At 44.1% G+C, this 18,370-nt stretch overlaps 1 protein-coding gene across 5 annotated transcripts in view; it reads left to right on the top strand.

The window, feature by feature from the left end:
* The first annotated feature begins 268 nt into the window (after positions 1-268).
* PPP2R3B (protein phosphatase 2 regulatory subunit B''beta) overlaps positions 269-18,370 on the top strand; it is a 97,558-nt gene continuing 79,456 nt past the window's right edge. For 2 of the 5 annotated variants that reach the window (XM_019485139.2, XM_014600357.2), the window contains exons 1-2: positions 269-391; positions 3,536-3,987. In XM_019485139.2, coding sequence (XP_019340684.1) covers positions 3,640-3,987 — 348 coding nt within the window. In that variant the 5' untranslated portion in view covers positions 269-391; positions 3,536-3,639. Of the gene's footprint in view, positions 392-592; positions 703-1,703; positions 1,794-3,535; positions 3,988-18,370 lie in introns of those variants that run through there. The other 3 variants (XM_059720942.1, XM_059720944.1, XM_059720945.1) reach the window with 3 other exon arrangements.

Below are 18,370 nucleotides of genomic sequence, written 5' to 3' on the forward strand. Positions count from 1 at the left end.
GGGGTGATACTGCACAGCCTGCTGGGAAAAGAGAACGCGGGAAAGCCTCCGAGAGAGAGCTGGGGGCGGGAAGACGGCGGGGTGGTGACGTCACAACACAGAAGCCAGAACCGACGCGGTCCAGCCCCGCAAAGTTCCTTTCCCGCCCTCCCGTCGCCACGGCAACCGGCCGCAGCTTCTTTCTCGTCGGAGGCGTCTCGCGAGACTTGCCCGCTGTCTAAAATAGAGCATTCGGGGCGGGACGAAGAGGGCCGGAAGTGAGGTGCCGATTTGAAGGCGGTGGCGGGAGGAGCCGGAGCTCGGGGAGGTGAATTGGGAGGTGTCGGAAGCTCTCTCCCCCCTTAGTGCAACAGTTCCCTCCGGCCCGGCCCGGTGGGGCCTGCGCTTGGAGGTGGGTCCGGGGGGGCGAGAGGGAGCGGCGGTTTGTCCCCCGGTTCCTAACGGCTTCGGGCGTGGCCGGAGGTCCCGCCCCGCCCGGGCCCGAGTCCGCCTGAGGGGCGGGGCGGGGCGGTGCAGGTGCCGCGGCTCCCTGCGCGCACGTGCGGAGCAGGCAGTTGAAGGGAAGACGGACGCGGGCTTTAAACGGCTCTAGAACGCGAGCACCGCGACTGGGGAGGCGCGGCACTGGTACCCGAAGCCTCCTGCCTCAAGCGGCTGCGGAGTATATGCGCTTGGGGCGTATCAGCTGGGGGCGGGGCTTTGGTGAGAGACCCTGTGGGATGTACCAACAGGTGGTGGAGGGGGCTCTAGCAAGACAGTGCAACAGGTGGCAGAGGGGGTCGATCTAGAGAGAGACATTGGAGTGTACCAACTGGTTGCAGAGAGGCTTCTAGGGAGAGACTTTGTGGGACCTAATGTACCTGGCTGGCTCTTTGTATAGCTGGACAGTCACTTTAATTGTGTGATTATGTCTTCAAATGGCATGTGTGGCCAGTCTAAATTTATTGCACAGTTGAGTAGTTAATTGTGTAATACCGGTTTCTCTAGCTTTATGCTGTATGTATGTTCCTGGAAAATGGTGCATAATTCGAATTCACATAAAAGGAATACAGTTTACAATGTAACAAATAGGGATGCATTCCAAGACTTTGACTGTGCTGACCCCCAGACCCAGAGAAGGTGTTGAAGGGTCTTCAGTGTCAGATTCCATATCGCTGGTAGGATGTATAGGCAGGGTAACATCCATAGGAGAATCAACAGGCACAAGGCTCTCATCACCCTCCAACACCAGTGGGGAGAGGATGGGGGTAGCTGAGTGAGGCTTCAAGAACTGGAACATCCACACTAAGGAGACTAAATTTTGGTGTGCGTCACTCCCATAATGCATCACACAAAGCTGACTGCAGGCTTCCACCACACCAGTTGCATAAGAGTGAATTTACCTTGTATATAACGAATTTTTGGTATAAAAAGGGTTATCGCAAAAGAGTAAATTTGCACGTATAGAAACGCAATAAAGTGAGGGAAACCTGTATATGTAATGTGTAGCAGGGGCCTTGCAAATACTGTGTCCTATCATGTCTTCCAATTTGAGTTGGTGTATTACAAACAATAAGCAGTGAGCAGTGTTACTTCATTGCACGTGGGTTTTCCTAGTAGATGAGGAAATCAAGGTGCGAGTTTAGGTAACTTGTCCAAGGTTATCAAGTAATCCACCTAAATGACCAACATCGAACAACTTTGATTCTGTTCTCACTGTTTAGTTCTAGCCTTCTGCTTCCTGCCTCATATTGTGGCCTCTCAAGAAGTGAGAATGATGCAAAGCCCAAAGGCCTTGTAGCCATATCAACAGAGTAAGTCTGGGTAGGATAAGTCAGCCTATTCTGGGTGTGGGCTAGACCAGTGGTTTTCAACTTTTTTTGTACCAGGACCCACTTGTAAACATTGATAGCCAGTCCTGTCCCAGTGCCCCTCACTCCTGACTTGCCCTCTGCCCCCAGGTTCCAGCCCCTAAAGGTATGGGGAAAGGGGTGGGTGTGTGGGGTGGGAGGGGCATGGGGGGCCCCAAGCAGCCCTGGTTTCCCATGGTTTTTCTTTACAGGTAAATCCATTTTGAAACTGTTGATGCAGTTTTAAAGCTTGTTTGTGACCCTTTCATATAGTCTTGTGACACACTTCTAAGTCATGACCCATGGGTTGAGAAACACTGGCCTAGATAATCCACCCCAAGTCAGAAGCAGGTGGGTGCCAAGACTCAGCTGCTGCTTTTGTTTCTGTGGCAGCATGGAGAGAGCTCCCTCACAGCCAAAACCCTACATCTGTAGACTAGATTCAGTGGTTTTTGTGGACCAAATCCGGCCTGCCAGCCAGATATTCCCAACTCCTGGGCCTTGCCATCACTTGAATGATAGCATGAGAATCCCCAGAGTGAATGCTGGCAGTCTTTCTGCTGCAAGCATTACGCCAGCTGTGCCCACAAAAGGGGTTTTGCCAGTCTAGCTGTGTCAACCACTAATTTTTTTTTCCCCCATACCCATGTTATTAGCTGATGGCACTCTAATGTAGATTAAGCTTGGGTTTCAGTTATTTTTATGAACTATAAAGGTTAAAAATCCATTAAAACATACAAAACTTTCAAATTGTGTCTCCATATTTATTAAATGAACTAAATTAAGTTTGAAGATGATACCCATAACTTACCTGTATACATTTGATAAAAAAACCTCACTTATATTGATAGATAACTTTAAAATGTTGTGTCTTTGTTATCACTTTAAGGCAGTGGTTCTTCAACTTTTTAGACTCAAGGCACCCCAAGGTGGACTCGAAGAATCCCTTGGAGAATATCAGCTCTGTTTCATTCACTTTGACTACAGAAAAACAGTAGAGTAATTCTATTGCAAAGAACTCTGACCACAAATGATCAAAATGTTTTTAAGACTGTGGATTCCTTTCGGAAATCTGTGTTTATCATGTGAAATAATGTTTGCACTCTTAACAGTTCTGTGGCACCCCACAACACCCCTAAAAGGATCTCAAAGCATTGACACCCGGGTTGAGAATCTGCATTCAGACAATGAGAAGTTGGAGAATTAAGACTGAACCTTCACCCTTGAATGTTTGATTCCCCAATGTTAATGATTTTTTTTAAAATGCTAAATTCCCTAAAACACGAACTAATGGAGTTACATTGCTTATTGTAGTAGTTTTCTGGAGTCGTAGCCAGCCTTTTGAAGAACTATCCATCATCACCAAAGAAAAGACCTTAAAACTCTCTGTCTTCACAGAGAGAGATGGAGAAAGCTGCCAATGTTTGACAAACCAGATCAATGTTTACCTTATGTGGTGTATATGTATGGCAGTGCAGGGTGGGGATTCACAAAGAACTGCTACTTTCTGAGTTAGTTTTAAAAGTCTTTACGATGATGATGGGGTACTAATTCATAAGCATTGGAATGTGGTTAGTTTCTTGTTTTATTTTTACATGTTTGTCACAAACCCACAAACTGGGTTAGTATCATCTGGGATTAATTAAGGTTGTTTCATTTTGCCTTAGCTATAATGTGAAGTAACAAACAGTTTTTTCCTTTAACAGGAATCTTGGATTTCTTGAAACAAAGGAAAAGAGCCTGGGATAAGCTGTGAAAAGTCTCAACATTTTATTGAATTTCTGGTGGAACAAAGATAAATTGGTGGAAAATGCCGGCTGGGAAAGTGTTGCAGCCTGTACTAAAAATGAAAGTGGATGAACTGTTCTTATGCTGGCTGAGCCAGCCTTCAACTCAGCTGATGCTAAAAGATTGGTTGAAAAGCATCAAGAATGAAGAGAAGATTGAAATTGGCAGTGGTGATGCTGGGTACAATGAACCTCTCATTTTTGCAAATAGAAACTCCAACTCCAAACAGAGTATGTTAGATAATTTGATAACTCCTTTGATGCCTTCTAGTTCTCCTTATCTTTCCACTGCTCTTCCACTGGGAACTTCAGCCAGCCCAAGAAGCATATCTAATATTAGAGGAATACGTAGATCAACAGGAAGCAAAGTAGTAAGTGCCTCTTTTTTTGTCTATTTAAATAAAGATATGCCGTAAGTGGTCTCAAAACTGGTAAATCAAGGCAAGAGGTAAGAGCGCAAAATATAAAGCATAAACATGTTGGCAAAGATTATTGTGCATTGTTAACACTTCTTCAAATTCCCAAGGGATTGGTAGTCTTAGCAGTTGGCAAAATAGAGCTTTTTTTCTTTATTTAAAAGATTAGCCTTTATTCTGTTTGACACATGGATAATGATATGTTTTGTCAACTTGAGGTTTTCCTCCAATGTTTCCACTTATTTTTGAGAATTGGCTGAGTGGTCATTGCTTATTCAATACCGTGCATTTCAAAGAAGCAAAGTAAAAGGAAACTTTTTTTTTTTTAACTTCAGTGTATGTATTTAGAACAACTGACTAAAATTGTGCTGCCTCAAAAATGGGGTCATCCCATTACACCCTAATAAAAGCCATAAGGATGTACATAGTTGTGTTGCATATCTTCATAGGTGTTTTCTGTGATGAAGTCGTCTTGCAGAATTAGAAGCCCAAGAAAGATGTTACTCTTAAGTTTATTTAAAAGCAACTACTCCAAAATTAACATCCAAATTCTTTTAATTTCTTATGTAAGTGTTTCTGCATGTTGAATTTATAAAGTATGAAGGCTTCTAGTCTCTCTCTCCTCTCCTCTCCTCTCTGATATGGAGAAATGGCTCTTCTGCTCATGTTGTCTGGAAGCTCTAGTTTATTGTTTAGTGAAGGTCACATGCCACCTTTCCACACCTGTATCATAGCAGTAATATAATACAATGCTGTTTGACTGCATTTGAAAATTTTTACCAAGCTCTTGCCTAGAATTCAATAGATCAGTAGTGAGACTACTTACCAGTTAAGGGACAGTGTTCTGTTGAAGCTCTAGCCCCTCGTTCTACTTACTAGGAAGGATAATTGACCTTTAGCTCTAGAGGCTGTTTACGTAGGAACAGCTTTTATATTGATATAAACTTGAAAGTTTACCTATGTATTGCCTAGGATCAATTACTTTGTTTGTGAGGCAGTGGCAGACTTCAAGTTACAATTTTTAGTATGTGTCCTTTTTTTGGTATATCATTGTGAGAGATGCTTTCAGTTTAGATACTTGAAAGACTACTGGCTATAGAACTCCTTATCACAAGAGCTTAGTGCAGTAGTCATGTTCAAAACCAGTAACTGCAGAATTACATGACAGTATCTCAGTGAACAGCATTTTGGGGCAATGGCTTCCGTGAAAGCATTATACAATGAAGTAGAACTAGGTAGTTTAGTTTGGTACCTTGTTATGTAGATTCAAATGAACTAAATATGCATGTAACAATAGAGACTGCATTTATATCATAAGCCAGCTTGCTCTCTAATTTCCTCAAGCAGAGCAAGTCTGGGTCAGGTATTTGTTTAAAAAAATTGAAAACTAAAAATATGGCCTAGACAGTACTGTTTCCATAGGTGGATAGACAACTGGCTCAATAGCCTTGAGCAAAGGATAATTATAAATGGATCCACATCACAATGGCAGAAAGCTTTCTGTGGCATTCCAAAGGGCTCTGTCCTGGTCCCAGTGCTGTTCAACCTGTTTGTTAATGATCTGGATGCTGGAATTAAGAAATTGAGAGCTTCTTAAGCAAACCTGCAGATGATGACAAACTGGGAAAGATTGTAAATGTGTTGGAGGATGAAATGACAATTAACAAAGTTCACAACAGATAGTTCTAGCCCAGATTTACAAACAGAATGAAGGTCTGTGCCATCAAGTGCAAGGTGCTACATTTTGGGAAGAATACTCGGAAACAAATACAAAATTGACTGACACCTGACTGTATGACAGCACTACAGAGAGAGATTTGGGCATCTTGGTAGATCAGACTCAGTGCGAGTCTGCACTGTGACACAGCTGCAAAAAAGACAAATCCAATTTTGGGATGCATCAATAGAAGCATTAGGTGCAAAACATAGGAGGCGATGGCTCTTTTACTCTGGCTGGGATTAGGACTCATCTAGCGTATCGTATGCAGAGTTGAGCTTCTCATTCTAAAAAAGGGCATAGACAAGTTAGAGAGTGTCAGAGACGGACAAGAAAAATGATAAAGGGCTTAGTAGGCAAGTGACATGACGAGAGGCTGAAAGAGCTAGGCATGTTCAGGTTGCAGAAAAAATGCTTAGGAGGGGACATGAGAGCAATCTTCAGATGACTGAAGGGCTGCCATAAAGAAAAGGAAGTAGGATATGGACCAGTGCTTTGAAGCTGCAGTGAATAGGTTTAGATTGGATATTGGGGGAAATCTTCACTGTTAGAACAGTGAGGCAGTGGAACAGACTGCCTAGGGAAGCTGTGGACACTCATTCAAGAAGAGGTTGAACAGGCACTGGTCAAGGCTGATCTAGGTGTCTATTCAACTATAGGTAGTTCCCATGCTTCTGGGCTTTGGTTGCTGTTTTGGGCCAGGAAGAATGTCTCCCCTAGCTGCTATGTGCATTGCAGGGGGGATGGGGGTGCTGCAGCCAAGGCTGAGGACTTTGACTGGGGTGTGCCAGTGATCTTGCTGGGACTTAAACACAGAGGTTCCTGGATAGGGGGTCTTGCCCTTCTGCTCTGGGTCAGATTGATCACAGTATTTGGGGTTCAGGATGGAATTTTACCCCAGGGGCACATTGGTATGGGGAGGGGTGCTGTTTTTTGCCTTTCTCTGTAGTGGAGGGGTGTTGCCTTCTTCCTAGCATCTTTTGAGCATATACTAAGAACCTTTGCAGCAGCAGGGTAGTAGCAGCTTTGGTCCCCGTGCTTTACCTGTGGCAGAGTAGCATGTTGTATCTGGGTTGACTACATAGTTTTGCTAGGAGGTTAAACAGTGGATTTTTATAGGATGGCTTTTATAGAGATGATCCAGCTTCAGGCACGATGTTGGACTAAATGACCCCCTAGAGGTCTGTTCTAACCTTCCGACTTTATGATTCTATGGCGGAACACGGCCCACAGCTGAATCTGGCCCACGAGGCAAGTCTTGTCCAGCCTGCAGTGGGTTTTTTGGTCCTGCCTGGGTCCTTGTACGAGGGGCGGCCTGGGCGGTGGTACATGAAACTGATCTTGCCACTGTGCGGGCCGGGAGCAGTCCAAACCCCGTTTTTTTGCGCGGTGGGCTGTGGCCAGCAGCCCGGACACACTGGGTCGGGGAAGGCAGGCGGCACGCTAGAATTAGGCACGGACGCTTAATGGTTGATTTAAGATTGTTTACTTGCACCGTAGATGGTCGCGGTGCAGGCTGGAAAACTTCCAGGAAAACTTCACTTAAGTCCCAGTTTAAGGACTCGGACAGAGCTCTGGATTCACTCGCACGAAGTTTGCTAGGCTCCGTGGAACTTGCGTGCGGGGAAGGGTACGTCGAGGGATCGTTTGGCGACGGGGAGAGGCGAGAGGCTGATCAGACCCCTATAGCCTTCTTGAAATACACGCTGGGTCCAGTAGGCTCCGCAGCGCTTGGAGATCTTCACGAGACGTGAAGTCTCCTCCTCCTGATGTTCGTGGAGTCCTCCAACTTGGGTGGAAACCACTCAAGCCTCTTATATGGCTAGCAAGCCAATCGCTAGCCGCCACATAGGAATAATTTAGAACTGACCAATAGTGGGGCACGAATCTGAATACAAATGGCGGGAACTCCTTGCAACGTGCATCTCTCTTCTGCAGCTAAGAAATGCACCCTGCAAAGAAAGCTACGAGTGGCGGGAAATAATTCAGCAGTGCCAAAGTGCACACAAACAAAAAATCATACCCTTGGGTTGTGACAGCCACCTCCAGCATGCAGTGGGGATGGGGTGGCACAGCAGCCAGACTCACTTGCTCAACAGTGATGACGGCGCCTTCTGGCTGCTGCTGCCAGACCCAGTCCTGACACCCAGGCACCCCAACCAGTCTGCCCCACATCTACCACCAGGAGCAGGACCTGTGCGGGCAGGCCACTTGGCTGGGATGGAGGTGTGGGCTGGTGGGGAGTGGTCAGGCAGGTGGGGCTTGGGAGACCCTGGGATATTGGGGCAGTGACTGCATGGGGCTGAGGCTCATGGCAGAGCCATGATCTGCTGCTTGCCACACCCCTGTGATGGGTGTGGGTTCTTTGGGCAGGGACATGCACAGAGCAGATTGTTGCTTGGTCCATTCTGGCCCGGCCCTGCCCCTGCCTTGTCACCACCCCAAGATCCCAGCTCCAAATGCAGCTCCCTTCCTGCCTGTAGCACCATCTCAGCTGCACGCCCTGCCCCCACAGCTCCCAGCTAGTCTCCATGGAGACCCTGGGATTGTGGAGCAGTGTCAGTGCAGGGCTGGGACAAAGCCCCGGTTCTACAGGCAGGGACTTGCATTAAGCATATTCTGATTCTGCCCCAGCCCTGCGCTGTCACTGCCCTGTGATCCCAGGGTCTCCATGGAGACCAGCCAGGACCTGCGCAACCAGGCAGACTGAATGGGGCTGTGGGCAGGGAGCTGTCTGGGGGTGGTGACATTGTACGGCCAGGTTCTGGGGCAGAGCCATGATCTGTTCCCTGCATGCCCCTGCCCACTGAACCGGTGCCCATTGGAGGGGCATGCAGGTAGCAGAATGTGACACTGTCCCTGGCTCTGTGCTGTCACCACCCTGTGATCCTAGCCTCAGCCATCCGGCTCCTGAACACTACTCCCTGGCTGCCTATGGTCCCATCCCACACAAGGGGTTTTGGTGAGTTGTTGCATGGGGGTGTTGAGGGGTGTGACCCAGCCCATGACAGCTCAGTAAGGCTCCTTATGTGGTCTGCGGACCCAAATAATTTCCCACCCCAATCTAGAAGCTCTCCTTTTAAGTCAATTACTGGATCATCCAGATCTTGTGTTGATCTGCATGAACTTATTTAGATCCTCACAGGACTGCTAGGGTTGGGCATAGGGCTAACACCCCTTTCCTGGAAAAGAATAGCTTGTTACAAAACTTACTCTTGCAGCAGATTCTGTTGATACAAATGTAAGCAGACCTTGGAAATGGAAAAAGGAGCTGTGAATTGGAATCTATAATGTATTGAGTCTTTACAGACCCAGGCATGGCCCAATCTCTTATTTGAAGAAGTGGGAAAATACAAGATGGATATAACAGCTTTGCAGGAGGATGCAGTGGTCTGGAACAAGAAGTGGTAAAGATCAGCAAGCACCTCCATAAATTTATTGTAGAACAAAGGCAAATAGACATGAATATGGCACAGGTTTTGTGACAGGCCTAAGAATATTATCTTATGTCACTAAGTAAATATAACCACCTAAGTTCAAGAGACTTGAAACTTAATGGGAAGCTGAGGGAATCATAAGAGAGGAATATGATCCTCTCTTTATTTTGTTGATAATGGCTTTTTTTAATGTTGATCAGAAAAAGCCCATGTGGGCTGAATTCTGCCCTCAAAAAGAGTTCTATATGCATTCAGGTCTAATTTCAGTACTGGTTTGAAGAGAACTTTTCATTTTTTAAAAGCTTTTGAGGGAGAGGGGGTGTTGTGTTGGGTTTTTTTGGTTAACTTACTCTTTCTATAGAAAAGCATTTTCTACAATGGCAAGCTTTTGCAGTGCACGTTAGCCCTTAAAATAACACCCCGAGTTACATAATTGTATGTTTTGCCATGACAGTACTCTCCTTAAAAGGGATAGATTTTGCTCTCTCTTTCACATGCATTTACTAACCACCCACTACAACTTTAAATATAACACATCTTGGTTTTAAATGCATTCTTAATCTTGCTTCTAAAGAATGCTTAATTAACTCTAGGTAAATCCAAAATTTAAATGTAGCTTGATATCTTTGTCCTAGTTCAATAAATGATGCTCCAGATGGAAGGGGGGAAAAAGTCTCAATGTAGCTCCTGTAATCTAGATTAAAGTTCTAAATGGGAGTCTGCCATAACTTTTATTATCCCTTTTTATCCTAATGACCATGTGCCTGAAAAGTGATTATCAGAAAAAGCCCATGTTTAATGAATAAATCGTATCTGGAGAAAGAGGATAACTTTAAGTTTGAATAAGAGTTAGCTATAGGAAACTTTTTTTTTTTTTCTTCACAAGTCATAACTCCTTATTGATCAAGTTCCGTTATCCATATGTTTTTGCTGTTGCTATATATTCAGCTTCTGTTGCAACCTTCACTAAATCAGAGTTGAACTAGAGTCCAGAAATGAACATCCAGGTTTCGCACCCTTTCTGTGAATAGGTAGTACTTAATAAATGCAAATAGTCTTGTTAACTTAGTGGTTTTAAGATGTGAGAGAGCAGATTCTTGTTTAAGAAAAAATTCTACTCTTCTGTCCTGTATTTCTTGTGCAACAAATGAAAGAGGAAATGATAGCTGAGACAACATTTTCTAAGATGGAACTACATAGTCGATCATACTTTAGTCAGAAAAAATGAAAGTTTATTTATGGAAGTAAGTAAGTCTGCTCTGCCTTAATTACATGGAATACCATAGGCCAGATGCTAGTAATATAGAGTAGCTCAGACTTAATCTGGCTCTCAGCTGAAGAAACAGAAACAAGTGGATTTTAACTTTTAAAAGCAAAAATGTGTGCTAAGATTTTTTTCTGCAGTCGGGAACTTTGGGATTTCAGAGGGAGAGGGCTCTTCCTGTAGGGGAAAACCCCTTACAAGTGAAGGAAAGAAGCTTCAGTAAGGGCACTGTTGGGGGAGTGGTGGTGACTGCAGCTGGGTTCAAAGTGGCCCATGCTTGGAGCTAAGCTCTGTTGAAGCAGCCTGCAATTTTAAATGTTGCTGACCCTGGTTCTAGTGGGTCTTCACTGAACTGATTAGCCAATTTTGGATTAGCTAGGTAAATTTGTACCATGATACAACTATTGGAGAACTTATTTCAGTGTCTTAATTTGACTGTTCTGCATAGTTTTGTTTCAACTTTATTTTTTTTTTCTCTAGAAAATCTTGAGTCTATCATCCAGGTCTCTCAACATAACACTAAAGGATTATCCAAGAAACCCTTGAATTCAAAGCTAATAAAATATTCAAAAGTTAGAAGATAAATATGCAGTGTTAATTCTGTCACTCTGAATTTGACGTATGCATATATAGTCTTGGAGAGGTTGGGTTTTTGGTTTTATTTGTTTTTTTGTGACTGCTGTTCTCCAGTCTCCCTGCTTCATTCAACCCAAAGGATGGCTGGTACTTAAGAAATTGGGTTTCTGTGCTGGGTAAGACTGCTCAGTGTAGACCCTTGCCTTGCCTTGCTCTTTCAGACCATATTAAAGCTCTTGTAAGCAGGGATTGGGAACAGCTGCAGTCAACAGGGTACTGAAAAGATGTGCTGTTCTGCATTAGATTTCCTCCTCCCCCCCCCCCCCCCCCCCCCCCCCTTAACCCTCTCCTTCATTCCCTATTATCCTAGAAACATGCATTCTGGTACTCAGGCAGAGTTCAAGAAAAAAGCTTCATCCATTGACCTAGTCAAATTGTTTCTGGAGTGAGAGAAAACACAGCAAAGTTACTTGGGTACAGGAACTACTGCTTCTTTTGTATGATACCCAATACAGTGGAGCCCTAACCTCTTGATGCTACCTTAGTACAGATGTAGCCAACATATCCAGAATTTGGATTATTATATTAGTTTCTCCTGAATGATAGATTAGAATGTTATGGCCAAGCACCATAGTGCAAGTACAAGCTATAATGCCATTTTGTAGAGTTGTATTACACTGGGTACATCTACATGTGTGCTTTAATGCACAGTAGCCTATTTTACTGCACATTAAAGTGTCATGTGAAAAACTGGTATTATGGTAATGTGCAGCAAAATGGGTTACTGCACACTTAAGCATCACCTGCAAAGCATACATTTGCACTACTGCACATTAGGGCAGCCTGATGTTTAGTACCTCTCACGTTGGAGGTACTAAATTTAATATGCATTAGGAAAAGCACATTCGTGCACATACAGATGTGCCTGATCTCTTTTTGAGTACCAGATGTTGGAATTAATCAAAATCATGGTTTTGATAAACCTGACCACTTGTTTGTTTGTTTTTTAACTACTATTAACTACAAAGTCTTAGATTTTAGTTCCCTAGCTATTCAGGAACAGGTTACAACTCCAGAAACCTTTCCCTAATTTCTGGGAAATGTTACAAAATCATGATGGTACTAACCCTTGGTACTTCTTTGCACTCGTATATCAACAGGTTTCCTAGCATTTTATACTAACTGCAACCTCTTCATTAAGTTGGTCTGCGCAGTGCAAGCCCATCAGACAGCAGTAACCAAACTTTTTGGAAGGTATGCTACAAATCTAGCCCTCTTCCCCTTAGAGTGCTGCTCAGATTTCCTTCCTTGCCCTCAAGGCAGTCCTGACATTTTGCCTTCAAAGTGCCAGAATGGAGGCAGGTAGGCTCGAGTCTCTGCACTGATTGTGCTGAGTGGAACAGGAGTGCTGCCTTGGGAGACTTGGTTACTTTCAGGAGCCAAGCTAACCATTCCCTGGCCCTGCAATTGCCACAGTTTTATGGCATCTAAAATGAGGTCTAAAGCCCTGAAATTGGCAGTGGCTGCAAAGCTATGGAAAGGTTAATTTGAGTTTACTGAGGGCTTATGTTGAACAGCAGCTGCCCATGCTACTTGTTCTTGGTTGCCCGCACCCCCCACCCCTGCCCCAGCCTTAGCACTTCAAAAGTGCTGCTTCCTGCTTTAGCTTATAAGACCCTGCATCAGAGAATTACTGTACCGGTAATCACTATTATGCACAGTACTTCGTATCGGGGGAAAAAAAGCTGTCTTGTAAATAACCATGTTCCAAATAGGCAGCTAATCTTACTTAAACTTTCCTATTTTGTATTACTTCTGTCAGGTTCCTTAAACACTGACAGTGCTCTTTTAATCGTTTGACTTTCTTCATAAATTTTGATTTCACCTGAATTCTTTAGGCACAGGACAAGTTCATACTTAGAGTTGCATTAAAAACTTAAAGGCCTCTTGCAGACATTGCATATTATTGTGCACTTAATTGTAACATGTTACCAGGGATCTTGGGGATTTTTTTTTTAATCTGAGAGAACCAATTTTCACTTTTTTTTTTTTTTCTTAAGTAACCCTGAATCCATATTTTTTCCATGACCAAAATGAAATGACACTAATACACAGGTATCTATATTAGTGTTGTTTAATTTTGTCCACATGGAAAAATGTGGATTTTTTGGGTTACTTTTTTAACTTGAAAATTGGGGATTTTTTTTTTTTATTGGAGAAAACCAGGATCCCTGCATGTCACACATGAAACCAGTCTGATCTCATGGTAAAATAGCAAACCAGCCACAAAGATGTTCCATATTAAATGTGGAATATCTTTGTGGTTTGTTTGTATGGTGTTTGAATTTGAATGTGTGACATTGTAGTTTAAAGGGTAGGCAGAGAGCTACTCCTCACTGCCTTTGAATATACTGATGCAGGAGCCTGAGATCTGACCTGGACCATCAGCTTGAGCTCCTCTCATACCAGCGAGGTGAAAGTGGAACATTAGGATGCTGCTCTGTATGAAGTACCCTTTGAAAGCCTTGGGGTATGTAGAACCTAGGATCTTCCCAGGCTTTCTTTTCTGGCAGATGCACAATGATCGAGTGAATTTCATCCCAGATCCCCAAAATGGCATATCCTACCATGTATACTGGCATGATGGGATGTGTGATTTCTTGGGATTTGGGATGAAATTTTGTCAGATCCTACCACGTGATTGAATTAACATTCCATCCTTCCTTTCTCATGTCCTTGGACAAGTTATTTAGTAGAATTCACCGATTTGTTTGGAATAGGACATAGCTACGCCTTGACCACTGCTGCTATGGCCTTACTTACATTATGGCTTGATCGCTAGGCTTCCAGCCACTTGTCCCAGTGTCCACACCACCAGAGTGGGATATTAAATTAACATAATCTGCCAAGGGCCTGAATGAAGTTTCGTGAACTCATACTATGTCCGGTTTGCCCAGTAACTAAATCCATGCCTAACTTAAGAGACATTAAGCACTTTCTTTTCAAACTCCTGGTGTGGTGATGGTCACTAGAAAATAACCACAGTGAATTTGAAAGTGTTGCTGAATCAAAGGTAGCAGGATAAAGGTGAGTTGTTTTCTCCGTTCCATGTTCTAATCTAATTTCAAAATATCTAGTATTAACTAAATTATTCTGATTTGGTTTTAACTCCTTAGTTAATATGAACAAATTGTTTCTTGTTTTACCTAATAGTAATTTTTTCCAGGATTACACAGCCTAGGGATGTAAATATCATTTTAAAAAATGAACCGTTTAACCTCCTCAAATTATATCGGTTAAATTGTTAACTGATAGTACATAGTGACCTCTAGCAAGAATGGCCCTGGCCCCTTGTGTCTTCACCATGCGCCTAGTGATTGCCAGCAGCCCTGGGGCCTGCCAAGGAGCCATGGGCATGACAAAGGCAGTAGAAGGTGCTGCCTAGCTGTGGAGCCATGTCTTCCTCTTACCCCCACAGGCAGGGGCTGGGGTTGCAGACCTCACCTGTATCTGGATCCTGCTACCACAGGGAGGGAGATGCTGCCCCTCCCCCCCCCCCCAACATAGGTCAGGCGGGGGCCTTCCTGCTGGAGCCTTCCTTCCAACTCCCAGCCCTGCTGTGGATCTGCCTAGTCTCCCTTTAGTGACAGGGCCTGGGGAGGGCAATGAGCTCCCTGCCCCTCCCACTGAGCTTGTGCCACCATGGCCCGGACCTGAAAGGCTCCTCCACTCTACCAGGCCAAGTCCTCCCCAGCTTGCCCTGGGGGAAGGGGGGTCTGGTCCCAGTGAAGTGGCTTCTTTTAGACATGCTGTGTTCTTCTCCCTCCCACCTGTGGTGCTGGGGCTGCTCAGGGTTTGGCCCAGCCCTGAGGGAAGGCTGTGTGTGCACAGCTGGCTCAGCCTGTGGAGGCACCATGGTAAGTGCAGCCCAGCTGCAGAAGCTTGCTTCTTGCTGGTGCAGAAGGAACCCAGAATCGGGCTCTCCTTGCACCAGCAATAAAATGCAATGGCATTTAATGTGCAATTTCCACAGTCATGGTGTGTATGGCAGGAGGCACAGCTGTGTGGATCATGCATTAAATCCAACAGCACCCTTACCTGCACATGTAGAGGTATTTAAACAACATCTCTGCCAGTGTTTAAAACCATGATGATTAGGTTCTTAAACTTAGCCTTTTTTGTGGTAGACGTGGCCATTAATTTGCTGCCTTTTTTTCTTTGTTTAAATAGTCCGTTTTAGCAGTAACATCCAGCTACATTGACAGCTCTATGCTGAATTTTTAGTTTAGCATTAATGATTAAGTGATTATTTTAACATTTCTTAAACTCTGAATCTATGTCTATCTTTACGATGAGGGCTCATTATAATCACATATTCTGACTTCCACATAACTCAGGCAAAGGAATCTGATCTTCTAATAACTTAAGTCTGGCTTTATCTTTTAGAAAACTATAGCATATCAAATTTTGATATAAAGCCTTCTACTGATGGAGACTTAACCACATCCTAAAACCAGTCATTCCATTGGTTAATTATTCTCACTCTTTTTAAGCATCTTTTATTTCTAGTTGGAATTAAGGATGTAAATATTTTTAAAGTTGTCCATTTAACCTCCTCTAATTATATTGGTTAAACGGTTCCATGATGGGCAGGGCAGTGCAGGGAGTTGGGGCTGAGCGTTATATGCAGGATTGCAGCAAGTTATGCTGCCAGCTGGGACTAAAGCCCGTGGCCACAGCAGGCTCTGCATGTTGAGTGTGTGGGAGTGAGCAGGCAGTGGTACTAGCAGCGGTAGCATGGGGCACCTGGGTCTGGTGGGGTCCCTGGCTTGGCCCTGCCTGCTATTGGAGGAGCGGCTCCAGCAGGGGCTGTCCAGAAGCTAGTGCAGATCCAGGATGCAGCATCGCAGGGCTGCTGTAGCAGGGAGGTAACTACTAGTAATTACTAGGGGGAGCAGAGCTGGGCAAAGTTGTTGTGGCAGAGCTTAAATAGGAGCGAGTGCAGTGCCAAGGCTGTTATTGGATGCTACAGGGGTGGGCTGCATGGAGCCAGGCATGCCCCCTCCCCCATAGCACTCACAGGGGCTCACCTACTGGGACAGCTGCACCATGCCCAGGTGGTGCCTCTAGCCCTTGGGTGCTCGGAGCTTCTTGCCTGCCCACCTAGGCTCCCTTCCCTGTCTGGATGCAGCCAAACTGGTACCACACTCCTGCTCAGCTGAGGCCTTGCTCCAGTGCTGTGGCTTCTAACAGGGTGCTCAGTCCACAAGTAGATGCCTCTGGCATGATCCTGCTTAGCATGTCTGTCTGCCACATGCCCCTGGGCTGGGAGAGCTGTCCATACAGAGTGGCAGCTGCTGGAGCTGAGCGTCATGGTGCAACTATCCTGGTAGTTGGGAGCCCCTGTGGGTGCTATGGAGCCTGGCTTCATGCGGTCCACTCCTGTGATACCTCATGGTAGCTCTGCCACTGTGTTAGCTCCTATTTAAGCCCTGCCAGCCCCGCTGCACAGCTCTGTCCTGCTCCGTTCCCCCAGGTAACCACTGTTTGCCTCTGCTGCAGTAGCCATGTGACGTTGTAGCCTGGATTCTCATTGCCTTCCGGGCAGCCCCTGCCAGAGCAATTCCCCCAACAGCAGGCAGCACTGAGCTAGGATGTAAACTATATAAATGTAATTGCTGTTTAGCTTGGGAACGTATCTCTATCCATTAGGGCTGTCCAAAGCTTCAGTAGCAGATTCAGTGACTGAATCGAATCGGGATAGTGACTTGAATTGCCAGATCGAATCCCTGTCCCTCAAATCAGCTGAGCCTGAATCTGCATCCAATACTTGATGATTCATGCAGGCCTAATTGGCAGATATAACTGTTTAACTGTGTCCTTACAACTGCATAGTTTTTACTAGAGTGGCTACATCTTAAGAGGGTTCATTATAACTGCATATACATTTAAGCAGCTTAAGCTTAATTTTAAATTCTTATTATTTTATACTTAATATAAGTAAGTATAATAATCAGTATTGCTTATTAAGCAATCAGCTTCCTTTAATCACTTGTACCAAGCATCTGTACTAAGATAGTAATTGAGATGTTAAATGCACAACAGTATGTACAGTTCAGGGTGGCTTTTAGAAAATGGCTTTAATGTTTTAGATACATGTTTCAGTTTTGCAACAAAATTTGCTGAACAGATTTGAACAATGTTTTTAAATTTTAGTTTTAAAAGGCTATGATCACTTCTTGTGGGGGCGGGACTTGGAGAACATGCCCAATTTTCTCTTAATTCTCTTTAGACTTGGATTTTAAAAAGGTCTCACTTCAAATCATGTATGTGGTGCTTTTTTTAACTTTTAGGGCTTTTTATTATGGGTTGTTTTTGTTTGTTTGTTTTAAGACTGATACCTGTTTAACTAATGTCATAAGCATAAGTATACAGGGTAGAGGTAGGGACATTTGTAATTACCTCTACCTTGTCCCTACCTACATTTTAAAGGCCTCCATAGATGACTTTAGCTAAAACAATTTACACTGAAGGATGGGAACTCAAGTTTTGTGGGGGTTCTGTGACATTCCTTCCCCCTTCCCAGACTCAACTTTTCCTTGTTTTTAACAGGGACCTAGGTCAATGGGTCTAGAACGAAAAAACCTTGCAGATCCTTGGTTATGCTTAAAATTCATTTGAATTAATACAGCTTAAGTTGGCCCATTTGGTCAGCATGACTTATCCAGCATTATTAGTACTCTAACTTCTACACAGTTACCACTGGTAAAATGTGCAGGATCTTTGTTTTTTGTTTTTGTTTGATACTCGTCAGGCCAGGAGTAAAAGTTCATTGGGCCCTGCTAGAAACAGCCCACCTGGATGTTGTTTCTTCATTTTGGTTACATCTTGATTGTCAGAGTTAACAAGATTTTTTCATTTTCTTTATGCCCAAAATGTGGGAACTGCATCCCAAGTCTTCTAGCTCTGCCTTTTGAAATTCAAGATGTCAAGGGAAGAAGCAGACACAGTAGAAACCCATGTAGGAAACTGTTTTGCAATTGTAGTTCAACCAAAATTACTATCTTGTGCTTTGAGGAACAAAATTATATGTTATCACTAGTGTGTGGTACTTGAATTAAAGTAGTGGTTGTGCCATCATACAGGCAATCATCCTATTTTTAGAAACCTAGCAAAATTCCAAGGTACAAATGCATTTTTGAAAGGATTAGTTAAAAATTCAATTCATGTCAGAGTAATGAAGCACTGAACAGCTGGTACCATGTTGGAAGTAGCTAAGAGTTAAGAGTTGTCATTCATGTATTTTTAAAACTACCTCTCCATGTACCAATTTACTCTGTTTAG

This window comes from Alligator mississippiensis, chromosome 1 (assembly GCF_030867095.1).
Source record: "Alligator mississippiensis isolate rAllMis1 chromosome 1, rAllMis1, whole genome shotgun sequence".
NCBI classification, from domain to species: Eukaryota; Metazoa; Chordata; order Crocodylia; family Alligatoridae; genus Alligator; species Alligator mississippiensis.